Genomic DNA, 14,649 nt, shown 5'->3' with positions numbered 1-14,649 from the left:
AACGAATAATTGTCAATAACGCTGCGAAGTTATGACAACAATTTTCCAGTAATTATAATTAAATATCAATTTCGAACGATTTTCAGAATCGTTCATTTTTATGACACATTAATGCTCTCATTCTGAATGAAATTTTTTTTAAGAATTTTTATGAAATACCCATATATATCCAGCTGTAACGTTTATGAATTCCTCAAAAGCATATTAATCATGACCTGAGTGCCTCCATAATGCTCCCCACCCATTTACCTTCCAAAAAATCAATATAATTCAATCAGTTTTGCAAATAGCAATGTCATGCTCTTGTTATGTATTATTTCAATAAAATATCGTGAAGTGAGTTATATCGTTTGAAAGATATCGTTTGATTTTCTAAAGGAAAAATAAAGCAATTGATAGTAAATGTTGGTTTTCAATTTGAAATCTATTCTTTAGTAAACGAATTCACCCTTTAAAACCCATAGCAAATTATGCTTAGGATCGATCAGTCGTACTCCACGAGTTCTTTGCGGACGCTGAAATAACTTCTTTATTCATGTTCATGCGTTTCATTACATTGTGTAAATCTACAATTGAAGTCCTGTAGTTTTTGAATATATTCCAATCAATTCCTCTAATATTTCCTTTAACTACGAAATTTCGAATATCAACATATATATTAATTACAGCCTTGATTGATTAAACAAAGAAAACACATTAATAAAATCACTGAACTTTTTCCATTATTTAATTCAATTTATATTCTTTACTTCAATTTAATTTTAACGTTTTATATTATCATTGTTTCCATGACTAATAATGCATAGCATGGATCAGTTCAAGTTGCAAAACAAAATGTATATGAATGCATAGCATAAATTTTTTTAATCACTTTTTTCCGAGAATAATTGATATTGCTTAAATTTATTGATAACTTTACATATTATATCAGAATACTTTGTCGAAAATATCTGTAATTGTTTCAATTATCAATTATTTATTCGCGAAATGTTGCAAAACTGTAATTTTAAAGCATGCAGTAAAAAGTGGAAATTAACGGGAAAAAGTTATTGAAATAATGAATTTTATATAAGCGTATTTTTGAATAAAACATGAAATTAATTAACATTGAATTAATCAATGAATTTGTCGTAAGCTTCGGAAATTTATTACAATAGTATAAAAGAGAAAAATTATCAAGTTTCATTGGAATTTAAAATAACCGAAATTTCTCATCGACTGGAGATGTGAGGGCATGACCTTGAATCATGACCATTATAGGTTTTAGATTGTGCGTTTTTCTGACACGAAAATGTTCATTTCTTCAAATAAATTCATGAATTTATCAATTATTTTTCCAAATTAGAAATTGGAGATAGGCTTTATAACTTTAATACACGTGCTGAAAATGTCAGAAAATAGCTTTGCGTGATAGCGTGAGAGCATGTGATATTTTTTTACTTGACACTTTTCTGAAACAATACATATAAATAAATATTTTTCTGCAAACTTATATGGAATATATAAAGAAAAACACGATATTTTCAATAAAATTAACCGGAATTTAATAATAGAAATTACAGCAGCATCTGGAATTGAATTTTTTGTATTTTTTTTAATTTAAGTAGGTAATTTTCGTATTGTGTGCATTTTATAAAAGAATATTGTTCTATAATCTTCTATATTGAAATACTTTGAAAAAGATTTGCTTGAATAATATAGAAATAACAGAAGCATACTGAATTGATTTTTTGTACCTTTCTGAATTGAAACAGGGTTTATCTTATCACGTGAATAATATACATGAATGTTTTTTGCAAACTTTTGATGATATCATGATATTTTCAACAAAAGTCACTCATATATAATAGAAATAAATAACAGTATATGAAATTGATTTTTTTTTCTGAAATTGTCGCAGGTGTTTATGATATAAATTGATATTTTTCTATAAACGTCTGTTGCGAATTAATGACGGTTTCAACAAAATTCACTTAAATTTAATAGAAATAATAGCATCACATATTTGAATCGATATATTTTCTCGTATTTTTCTGAAATTGGCGTAAGTGTTTGTGGTATCGTGTGTGAAAATATTTGACAATATTTTCGTGTATTTTTCTCTTTTTTTTGTTTTTCTTACCTTGGATAGATCTTTATTTAACCTGATGCCCTCGTATACAGTGTCTCTGGTGGCGGCCACAGCGGTCAAAATCGCCGCAGCGATCGCCGCATAGCGTATCGGCATAGCAGTCGTAGTGCCGCTACATCGCTGATGATGATGCTCGCTGGGCATTGCGCTCTCTCTATCTCTTCTCGTCAACAACACTCACAACACGTGAATAATTAACCGAAAACAACACGTTCTCATCATCAACCGAATGCAAGCTGTTTCTTAGCCTCCATTTCCATCATTTATATAACAAAACAAACTAATTTTACCCCGCTTTACGAATAAATATATTTAATATAAAAAACCGTCCTCTATTTTTACCCATTCAATCAAGAGAGCTTTTTCGCGCTGTTTGGCGAGATTCCGGTGACGAATATCTCGCCAAGGCGGCTCCGTTTCGAATGCAGACAGAGGATGGAGGTGAGGCAAAACATTGAAAAGTCTTGTCCGGTATCGAACGGTATCGAACATTTAATATGTCCACCACGGTCATACGTGTGTATGTGTGTGGTCGGTCATATTAGTGGTGGGGGGGAAAAACAGGAAAAATAGGAAAAAAAGGAGGAGGGAAAACGCCCTTCAATTTTCATACTTAACCGCTGAGCAATGATTACAACCACACTAGAGCCTTCTATTATATTCTCTCTTTTCTGTTATTACTATTATCATTTCTCACGCATGGAACATGGAAATGGAAAGAGTATATTCGTGTCGTTCGCTGAGCTGAAATTGTTCCGACAGAATACTCGGAATAATTTATACATATCAAGAAAAATACAGGGTAAGGAAAAGTCCTGGACGCATTGGCATAAGAATGTGCGGTTTGCACTGAAATACCTATCACGACCTAGAGTTTTTTCTTCTTTTTTTTTTTTGATAAATTTATAAAGGAATGGTCAAAATTACACTCACAGATGACGCCGTATATAACGAAAAACTCGATATAACGCATAAAACGAAAACGGTTTACGGAAATTTCGCCTGCTTTGATCGTATGCAAACACCAAACATGGCCCCCGCTCTGTCCCTTGTGGGATATAAGCAAGCTATCTTGCGGCTGGGCCATGTTGGAAAAAAAAAGAACAAGCCCCGCCAGGCACCAAGACCACGGGCCGCATGCTGGCCGGCTTTGCGCCACCGGACCTCCGATCCACGTAAAGGACTACAAACACCAACGCCAAACATGGCCCACGCTCTGAAACAGATTGCTTTGATCGTATGAGTGAATGAGTGACCAAGTGAGTGGTCCTATAGTGAATGATATTTAAAAATAAATATTATTTCCGAATAAGGAAAAGTATTTTATGTAGAAAAATGAGGTTCTCGCTCAAGGATGTAATCAGGGCCATCTTGGCCCTGCCTGGCCAATTTATGAAAATTTCAACTGATTCCCGTTTTTGTGAGGCCCTTCTCTTGAGACCCCCGGGCCGTTCCCGGGAAGGTCCATGCGTTAAGACGGCACTGGGTGTAATATGAAATATAGTAAGATAATTCGCGACGGCGGGTTGAAAAGAAGAAAAATAAATAAAATTGATCGAAAACGGGATTTGTTGAGCTTATAAAAATACTAAAATTTCACAGTTTTTCCAATAGATGACGTAGGTCGTGGTCTCATGGTACATCTTCCTTCTCTATCCCAGAAGATTCACGGAATCTTTGGCCCCCACATCCCGCCTCTGACATTTCGTCCCCGACATCTCGCCCCTAGCACGTTTCGTCCCCGGTATATTTGACCCCTGGAAATTTCACCACTCGACATTTCGCCCCGGATATTTCACAACGAACATTTCGCCTGCCCTGACCATATGAGCGACCCGGTGAGTGACCAATTGAGTGACCCTATCAGTGATGAAGTGAATTGGACATTTACCTCCTGACATTTCGCCTGCCCTGACCTCATACGCTCAATCAACTAGTCACTCACTTGGAAACTCATACAAGAATTCAGTAGGTCACTCACTTGGTCACTCATATGGTCAATCACTCAATCACTCGCTTGGATACTCATACCGCCATTCACCTGGTAACTCATACAATCATTCATATGGTCAATCACTCGGGCACTCATATGATCAACTACTCCGTTACTCATATGATCAACTACTCGGTAACTCATATGATCAATCACTCAATCACTCATTTGTACACACATACGGTCACTCACTCAATCACTCATTTGTACACACATACGGTCACTCACTCAATCAATTCCCCACTCATAGATACTGTCGCTCACGTAGTCAGTCATTCTGTCACTCACTTAGTCATTTGTACGGCCACTAATTCATTCCAAAAGCAGATTTCACTCTCATTTGGTCACTCACGAGGTTACTCATCCACTTATATGGTCACTCACACAACCAGTCACTCATACAGTCACTCATGCGTTCAGGGCAGGTGAAATATCAGGTGCGAAAATTTCGGGGATGAAACGTACCGGGGCCAAATGTACTGGGGCAAAATGTCAGGGGCGAAATTTCCGGGGAGTGAAATGTGACGGGGGCGAAAAGTCGGGGACGAAATGTCGGGGGTGAAATTTCCGGATCCCATCTCAGAACAGTCCAGGTGCTCCTGCACAAAATTGGATACGCATTATTCCCAGATCTATCCTCTTCCATTTTCCGAAAACATCTTGGAGGAATATTCTGTATCTCCTTTGTATTCTGGATCTCATATTTGAATGGATATTCTCAAAGAGGTCCCCGAACTCATTGTATACCCTGATTACCTTCATTATGGCTGACCTCAAGCATGGTTTTTCGAAAATTGTGCCTGAATGACTCGGGGTACTTTAGGTCCCAAAAAACCCAGGGCTCCAGATTTATTTATATTTTTCCTATTTTTGTAGAGACTCGCACTGTTGTGTATACAGCACTGTCCTGCGAATACTAATGCGGCCTTTATATCATCAACCGTCCGTCGTGGAGGTATGATTCCAATTTAAAAAATGCTCAAAAGGCGTTCAAAAATTACTCCGAACTAAGAGTGGAAATACAGTGTGTCACAAAGTGAAAAATCTTAATTTTGCAAACGGTCCCCTTTTCCTACAACATCCAATTAGAAAGTTTTTGTCCTGTATCTCCTGCAGCCGACAGAAAAAAAAATTCCAACAAAACAAAAGTTGTTGTTGTTAAAGAACAACGAAAACTAACGGACAGCGTTCTTTTCCCCTCATTTATGCTGTCCTTTCCCAACTTCTCTCCAATTTTTGAATTCCAATATCTCAACGAATATTGCACTTGGAATATTTTTTTTTTTTTTACTTCAGAAGAGACAGGGCAACAACTTTCTATCTAGAAAGTAATGGACAAGGGAACCGTATAAAAATTTAGATTTTATTTTTATTTTGTGACATACCGTATATTCACTCTCGAAACTGACGCAGAGTGGTTCCTAAACATATTGTGAGTGTTTTTCAAATTGGAACCATACCTCTACCACGGACGGATGACGAGTTAAAGGCTGTATTGACACTTTAAAGGACACCCTGTTTATGTTCAATCAGCGTAAAAAAAGCGATGATCCGGAAAGCGAAAGACAAAAACCAAAATGCAATTTTTCTTCAAAAAAATAATGAATTGATACAACTGATGGAGAAAAAAATTAAAATTGCAATAAATTTTCACATTTTCAAAAAAAAAATACTCTCATTATTTCCTTTTGTGAATTAACGATTCAACAAGAGATTATGGATCAATAAAGAAATTGAAAAGTGAAGAAATTTGATAAACTAAAAATATTATTTAACTGAACACTTATATAAGTAGAGCTTTTTTTTTTTTGCCTACTTTCAAACTTTTTTGGTAAAAATGCCTTTTTTGACACTTTGGTGCAATAAATGCCTATTTTAACATATTTTTAAGTTTATTAGTAAACTTCAGAAGCCATAATCTGTAAAACTTGGATATTTTGAGCATTGAGAACTTCAAAAGAATTGCTCTGTTTCAAATTTTCCAATTTTCTCAGTATTAATTATCATCAAAAAGGCCCCTTTTGTTTCCCACATCCATTTAAACGCAAACAAGTGATCTGAGATATTGGTGTTGACATGCATTAACTTTGTTTTTACCTGATGGCGTTAGACATGAATGAATTTGTTTCAGATGAACGCAACCCTTGTTAGAGAAGCAGCGAAAATGAGAAATTTTTGTTTCTCTACATGCTTCGCATAATATGTTCCGCTCAGGCACTGGACTTCGTCGTATAGTGGACCGATGATTGTCCGAAGAGGTCATGAATTGAAGTCATGGCTCACACAAGTAAGTTGGGGGCGGGTAGAAGCAGACAGGGGTCTGGGCCCCATGTTGTTTTGATTTCCTTTTTCCCCATAAATGCACTGCAAACAACCATGGCTATTTATTAACCATGCATATTTAGAATTCGATTAAATTGACCAGTCGTTCTATGACAGATGCGGCCACACAGTGCCCCCTGCGCTTGAAGAGGGTGCAGCATAAGTGGCAATATAAAAACAAAAAATTCATTTTTTTCACAAAAATAGAACAAGGTAGCCATGTTTCAACTATAAAAATGATAACGATTATTCCAAATAATACAACAAATAAACGAGAATTATTCGCAACTTTAGGTAGCCCACAGATCATTTTCTCTAGGGGCTCCTCATCTGGTAATGGTGGCCATGGAATCGACCTAATTCTGAGGGTCTAGTAACTTTTGATTTTGGGCTTGTAAATCAATTTAACAAGGATAATAATGCACTTATTATAGACTATAATTAAAACAATAGACAGATTAGGTGCAACAAATTTTTCAGGTAGTTTTTGGACCCTTAATACCTTTGTTTTCAGTTATTTTTTCTTCCTTCCAAAAATTATAAATGCCTTTTTTTAGTGCCTATTTTAGGCATTTTTATTGATCTTTTGACTGCCTATTTTGCCAATTATTAGTGCCGAAACTTCCGGGCTCTACTTATAAGAAATCGACTAACCGAAATGAGGGGTAAAAGGGAATTCAAACAAAAACTGAGAAAGTCTGTTTTTTCGCAATTAGGAAAATTTCCAATTTTCTTCTTTATATTCGAATCCATTCGAAAAACTGAAAACAAAAAAAGATATCAAAAATGAAAAAAAATGAATCAAAATCTAGGAAAGAACCTTGAAAAATTATTAACACGCACACACATATGTTCATATACAGGGTGTCCTTTAAGTTCTGATGCAGACTTTATCTCAGAGGTCTTCAACCTTTCTCCAGTCACCAGCACTACCTGCACCTGTCATCAAAATAAGAGCAACCTTACTGCAAATATCACATTCGAATACATGAATTCAAGATGATTTCAATCCTTGAATACTATTTTTACATGTTTTAATTGGAACTTTGATCAAGTGCTCGCGAACACGAAATCCGATTGAGCATCGAGAAATCCGATTACTTCAGGGAGCACCGTGGTGCTTACGAGCAATGGGTCGAAGATACCTGCTTTCTCTAATCAAATGTCCGTCGTAGAAGTATGGTTCCAATTTAAAAAATTTACAAAAATTACCCCATACCAGTTTTTGAAAGGGAAAATACAGGGTGTCCTTTAAGTTCTGATGTGGCCTTTATCTCAGAGGTCTTCAACCTTTCTCCAGTCACCAGCACTACCTGCACCTGTCATCAAAATAAGAGCAACCTTACTGCAAATATCACATTCGAATACATGAATTCAAGATGATTTTAATCTTTGCATGCTATTTTTATATGGTCCCCTTGTTTTCTGACTTCCAATTAAAAGGTTTTTGTCCTGTCTTTCCTGAGCCCAACAAAAAACCTCATGTTTTTGACTGCCAACAATATTCACTGAGATATATGAATTCAAAAATCGGAGAAAAGTTAGGAAATAACAGCAAAAACTGAAGGACACAGCGCTTCTTTCCCCTCATTTTCTGTATTTTCTCCAATTTTTGAATATCTAAACGAATATTGCAGTTAAAAACATGTGATCTCTTTTGTTGGACTCAGAAAAGACAGGGCAACAATTTTATAATTAAAATTTAAAAACAAGGGGACCGTATGAAAATTTAAAACTTTAATTTTGTGATATATTGTATTTTCACTCTCAAAACTGGTGCAGGGTAATTTTTGTAGACATTTTGAGCATTTTCTAAATTTAAACCGTACCTCTACAAAAAACGGTTGATAAGATGAAGGCCGCATTAGCACTCACAGGACACACTGTATAATACAGTGAAACCTCTCTATTGCGGAGTGGTCGCAGGACACCAACGGAGCGGTCGGCTGAAGTTTGTTGTCTATGGTTCCCAAAATTTCGACTAACGAATGCAAGCCGATCTCTACGTTAAAAAAGTCCAGTTACGGAGAATAACTCTACTGCAACGGTATAATTATGCACTCATAGTTACAAATCTTGACGGCAGATGGCAGCATTACCCAGGAAAAAAACCCCACGTTAGGTTCACAACACATACACGCACAGCTTCCAGCATGGCCAGGGTTTTCGACCATCGGCTAAAATCTCTCGGCGGGCCATAATCTGGTTAGGGGAAGGAGGAGACCAACGAAACAAATAAATTCGTGCGTAAAAGAGGGGGTGACCGTTAATCAAGGGCTTAAAAAACATACTCTTATTATACAAAGGGAAATTATTATTTTTCCGTAAAAGAGGGATGACCGTATCTGAGGGGTATCCGTTAAGAGATGTTTTACTATATTGTACATTCTCTAGAAATATTTATTTTAAAACACAATTTTTTTTTAACTGAAAATTTAAAAAAAAAAAAAGAGAGAGAAAAATTTAAAAATTAAAAATATTGAATCTAGAAATTCAAAATCCAGAAAAAATGCGATTTTTTGCAAAAAAAACCAAACTTTTACGCTTAATGTTTCAGAAAGTATTGTCTCGTTAAGCTGCGTTGCTAGATTCTATACAAATATAAGTTCAATCAGCGTAAACAAAGCGATGATCCGGAATGCAACAAAATAAAAAACCAAAATGCACTTGTTCTTCAAGAAATTACATTGAGGGGAAAAAAATTAAATCACAATTTTTAGGAAATTTAAAATCTCAGTAATATCATATTTATAGATGGAAAAAGAAAGAAAATACATACATTCTTTTGCCTTCACTTTTGAATAAACCATCTTGTTATTTTTAACGCAACATTAAGTTCAGGAAAATTTGTTAAATAAATCGGAAATTCCTCTCAAAATTTATAGAAAAATAGAGAGAGAGAGAAAAAAAAAAAGAATCCTTTTTCTACCGAATTTAACTAGAATTTTTCCCCCCTTGTTATTCATCTACGAATCGTCGTTCTTATGATTTCACGCGTTTGTGAACATCTGGTCCGGACAAAATGATGTGGATAATTGAGAGATTCCAGATTTCTCAAAAATAAAGCCTTTATTTTGCTTTTTTTCTTATTTATTTTCCTTGGATTCGGGAAACTCCCGGTTTTTCGTAAAAATGTAGTTCGAGGTTGAAAATTTCTTTCCTCATTTTATAAAAATAAAATGTTTGGGTTAATTATATATATCAGAACGAGTTCATCTGGAGTTTTGTGATTGTAGCGTTATTTTTATATGAAATTCGCAAAAATCACAGAACTTTCGATTGAGTTGATTATTTTCTAGATACGCCCGCGCGATGCAAGAATTATTTCTCCCGAGTTCTTGTCTTATAAAGATAAATATTATTTCTGATTATACGTGGGAAAACTAAAATGTTCGAAGTTTGTCTTATTCTAATCCCAATTTCTATAATGAGCTATGGAGCATGAAACTTTTATACTGTACTTGAGGAATGTTGTGTTTTTTGGGAATTTTTGGTGAATGCACCGGTGAATATGATTGAATTTAAGAGTGGAATTATTATCGTTTTTTCTTTGTTAAAAGTTTATGTTCCTTTAATTTTGAGATTCCTCGTTGGATTTCTTTCGATTATCAATCTGGTGCCCCGTTTCTGGACCAGGTAGGGCGCCAAGTTTGCTTTTTGTTCATTCAACGTTAAGAGCAATTGAATGTCAAAATGAGAACCTATTTGCCGGAGGGCAGCGTCAATTTTTTTTTGGTTTTGGTTTTGGTTTTGGCTGTGGTTGTAGGATCTGTTTCGAGACTTTCCAATGGGGAGATCGGCTCACATTTGCGCCTACACTTCGAAATCGACATAAAATTAACTTCGGACTACCACCACTACTACTACTATACCAGACATGCACCTCGTCCATATTCCTCTGAGGAACTTAGCCGCCACCACTTCGCCACCGGTGAGATTCGAACCCAGTTTTCAAGAAAAAGTAAAGAATTACCAGAATTCATTGTAAGTGCACAGAATATTTCTAAAGGAAACGATTGAAGATTAGAATTTGTGGTGAAAAATGAACGAAAAAAAATATATATATTTCTGGAAATTCCTAAAATATGACCGATTGCTTAAAATATGACCAATAGCTCGAAAATGCTCAAAACATGACGTTTCATAAAAGTCCGAGCCCTAGCGAGTGAATGCATGATCAAGTGAGAGTGTGAGTGAGTGAATGAGTGAAACTGGCCTGTCAGTAAAGCTAGCTCGCTTTCGCTCACTCAGTCAACCACTATATTTAGCTCATTTTATCACTCACTCGCTAGGTCACTTCATTATATCAACCACTCACTATGTCACTCATTATCTATTTTACTAGGTCTATTATCTAGGTCACTAAGCAGCCATTTTTTCAAAATGGTCGGCGGGCCACGGCAAAAAGGATCGAGGGGCCCATTTAGCCAGCGGCCCATGGGTTGAAAAGGCATGGTGTAAGGGACCAAGTGAGTGGGTGAGTAGTAATATGAGTGACCAAGTGAGAGAATGAATGAGTGAGCCTTTCATACATGAACTCAGTCGGTAACTCATCCATTCGCTTGGTTGCTCAATCGCATTCTCACTCAGTCATCTATCCGATCATTTACCCACTCGCTTGGTCATCGATATATTGTCACTTTCCCCCACTCTTTTTTCCCCTGTTCGGGGCGAAATGAACCCGAAACGAAACATGCTGGGGGCGAAATGTCGGGGGTCAAACTTCCGTAAATCCAATAACAGTGAACACCTTGCATTTCTTGACATTACATCTCAGAAAATCGTATTAAATACCCTGATAGAAAGATATTCATATTTTATTTTTCTCACAAAATACATAAAAAAATTACTACAAAATTCATAAACTTCTTTCAAAGATGAATTCTCTCATCCCTAGATTCGAGATTTAAGGAACATAAATCGGGATTTTGGAACTTTGCCAATGACGTTTCATTTATAAATGTACAACCTTCAGGGGGAAGTAATTGGCAAATTTTATTGGGTCATAAAATTTGTCACCGCATTTTATTGTATTTTTACCTTTCTTTTGTGATTGCATTCGGAAAAATTTATTTCTTTTCCGAAATTTAATAGATAGTGAATGTATATTACATTATTCATTATATACCATTTTATTTCGAGATCTTTTTGTTTCAATGGTTTTGGAAAACGAGAAATTTGTTGAAATATTTCAGATTTATCTGTTATATGCAGTTTTATTTCCTTTTCCTTTAGTAAATCAAAATATATGTTTGACTTGAAGCATTTCTAGTTGTGGGCCAAAGGGATGCAGGACCCCAAATAGGGTTGGGGATGGGCCCAAATTATTCGAAGCTTCACCAACACATTAACCAGCGGTGTTAAATTATTTCTTCTACTAATTCTGAACTTTCATCAATTCTGGTTTTATTTATTTATTTTTTCATTATTTCTGAATTGTCTTTTATTCTGAATTTAATTCACTCATTCAATCTTAAATCAATTCTTTCATAGTTTCTGGAATTCTGAATTTTCATTAATTCTGGAATTCTGAATTTTCATTAATTCTGAAATTCTGAATTTTCATTAATTCTGGAATTCTGAATTTTCATTAATTCTGAAAATCTGAATTTTCATTAATTCTGAAATTCTGAATTTTCATTAATTCTGAAATTCTGAATTTTCATTAATTCTGAAATTCTGAATTTTCATTAATTCTGAAATTCTGAATTTTCATTAATTCTGAAATTCTGAATTTTCATTAATTCTGGAATTTTTTTTGAACTGGTAATGAAAGTTTATCATTTCTTCCTTTAATTCTGAGTTTTTATCAATTCTGGAAATAGCTCTTCCATGAAATTTCACCAATATCCTGGAATTATTTCTTCCATTAATTCTGAATTTTCATCAATTTTGGTTTTATTTCTTTCATTCATTATGAATTTTAATTAATTATGGAATTACTTCTTCCATCAAATTCCATCAATTCTGGAATTATTTATTCCATATGTTTCTATAAATTCTAGAATTACCTCATCCTCTGATTCTGAATTTTCATCAATTCTGGAATTATTTCATCCATTAATTCTGGAATTATTTCATCCATTAATTCTGGAATTATTTCATCCATTAATTCTGGAATTATTTCATCCATTAATTCTGGAATTATTTCATCCATTAATTCTGAATTTTCCGATGTGCTGGAATCATCCCTTTCGCATATATTTTTCTTTTCTTTTTTTCGATTCAATGTATCCAATTTGAAACGATAAATAGAAATATTAAAGATACAAATAAATGCGGAAACACGATACGATACAAACACAAGAATGAAAACTGTATATAGAAACGTCCTCTCCACTTGTCAATACAAGATTCATCGAAAGACTGGTTATTTGTGGAGATGAAGATTACAAGGACTTGTGATCTTCCTTGTAATCTTCATCTCCACAAATAACCAGTCTTTCGATGAATCTTGTAATGAAAACTGTGTTTATAAGTAAGTCAAGTTTTACTCGTACTGACCCCACCAGAAAAACATCAGATAAAATTAATGCTAAAAAATGTTTTCATCAAAATTCATTGCCAGATATAAATAATAAGGAAATTTCAGTAAGAAAAATTAGCATCAAACAATCAATTGGTAGGTTTGTTATCAACTTTTAACCCTGTATTGTCCCGTTTATATTTGGATATAGATGTCAGATACATAGTCGACAAATCAAATTACTTTAATTTTTTTTCTCAATGTTTTTGGTATTACAGGAAGTAAATATTATAGTATGTGATTCAAATACAAAATACGGCTATATGAGTACAATATTTTTTTTCACCTAGAAAAAGTTGGTTCCTTGTTGGTGTCATTTTTTGAGAGCTGCTGAAATTTTTCATCTTCAAAGATCTATAAAATGACACCAAATTGAGAGAATCGGAGATAAAATTCCGAATTTTAATTCCTCCTCTTCAAGGAAAACACTGCTGAGCAAGATTTTATCTGCTAATATATATATGTTACTGCCATAGCCCGAAATTGGTTACTTTGTGAACTGGCCAATGTTCGAAATTCGGGCTTTCGCCGGCCCCTATGAATCGATTCCTATGAGTCCCTGTATCTATCCCTATGATTCGGGGTCGTCACCGCGTTCTTGTGTTCTTTTTTTTTGTGACAATTATGGCCATTTATAACTAGCCATAGCTAACAATAACTATTATGGTTAGCTATGGCAACCCTAACGATCAAAGAAATCTAAATGTCGGTATCTTAGTGTCACATATATAGGAATCGACATATAAGGGCCTGCCAAATCCCTGCGAAAGCCCGAATTTCGAACATTGGCCGGGTCAACTGGGATGGCCATTTCGCGAAATTACCAACTTCGGGCTTTGGCAGTAACATATATAATAGTAAAAAATTATAGATGACAGTAAAATAAAAACAAACAGTACAGTCAAACCTCGTTAGTGCGTCACCCGGTTAACACGTCACTCCGCTTATCGGGTCACTTTTTGGAAGTTCCAATTGTCCTCAGGCACAGCTATGGCTGACTCCGTTTAACGAGTCACTCCGCTTACTAAGTCATATTTTTGTTCCCCCAAGAGTGACTCATTAACGAGGTTTGACTGTATATCTTCCCTTTGACTAACCATTTCAGCAAAATACCCACCGTAATTAATAAATTAAATTGTTGTGTCGATGTAATTTTTCAATTAAAAATATTCTAACCGCACAAATTTTTCATTCGTAAAGAAAATAAATTAATTCTCCTCCACGAGGATGAACCGTAGAAAGTTAAAGTGCGTCCAGGACTTCTTCTCGTCCATCCTGTATTTTATACAAATTTTGAAATGCTTTCCTCCATCAAAAAATTTCTGCGTTCGGAAAATTTTCTTCCACATCCATACTTTCTCAATGTAAGAGATAATATAATGAACCCACACACACGCAATAACCGAGCTATTAACTTCCGCTGGTCAATTAAAAAAAAAGGCAATAAATACAAATTCAAGAAAAACGGAAAGAAAATTAGGATACAAAAAAATTTTCTTTCTTTTTTGTTGGCGATCGTTTTGCTTTTCTTTTTGGAGAATAGTTGAGGAAATTGAATCGTAAAAAACAGCGCCAAGACGTCGTAAAATAAGTGTCAGTTTTGATCTTCTTTGGCCATAATATTTTTCTGCACACTTCTTTCTTCTCCTCCAGAGAAGTAAAAAAAAAAAAAAGCAA

At 34.8% G+C, this 14,649-nt stretch overlaps 1 protein-coding gene across 2 annotated transcripts in view; it reads right to left on the bottom strand.

Moving 5' to 3' along the window:
• Window positions 1-2,474, bottom strand: part of LOC149075110 (fasciclin-1-like) — a 78,515-nt gene extending 76,041 nt beyond the window's left edge. For both annotated transcript variants that reach the window (XM_089245669.1, XM_089245670.1), the window contains exon 1: window positions 2,123-2,474. In XM_089245669.1, the coding sequence (XP_089101795.1) occupies window positions 2,123-2,275 (153 nt within the window). In that variant the 5' untranslated portion in view covers window positions 2,276-2,474. The remainder of the gene's footprint in view (window positions 1-2,122) is intronic.
• Window positions 2,475-14,649: the final 12,175 nt, after the last annotated feature.

The sequence above is a fragment of the Pholcus phalangioides genome, unplaced genomic scaffold (assembly GCF_987345545.1).
Source record: "Pholcus phalangioides strain wild (caught in Gottingen) unplaced genomic scaffold, Ppha-v1.0 ptg000016l_1, whole genome shotgun sequence".
Lineage (NCBI taxonomy): Eukaryota > Metazoa > Arthropoda > Arachnida > Araneae > Pholcidae > Pholcus > Pholcus phalangioides.
The sequence above is the reverse complement of the archived record's forward strand: the minus strand, read 5'-3'. Positions and strand labels throughout refer to the sequence as shown.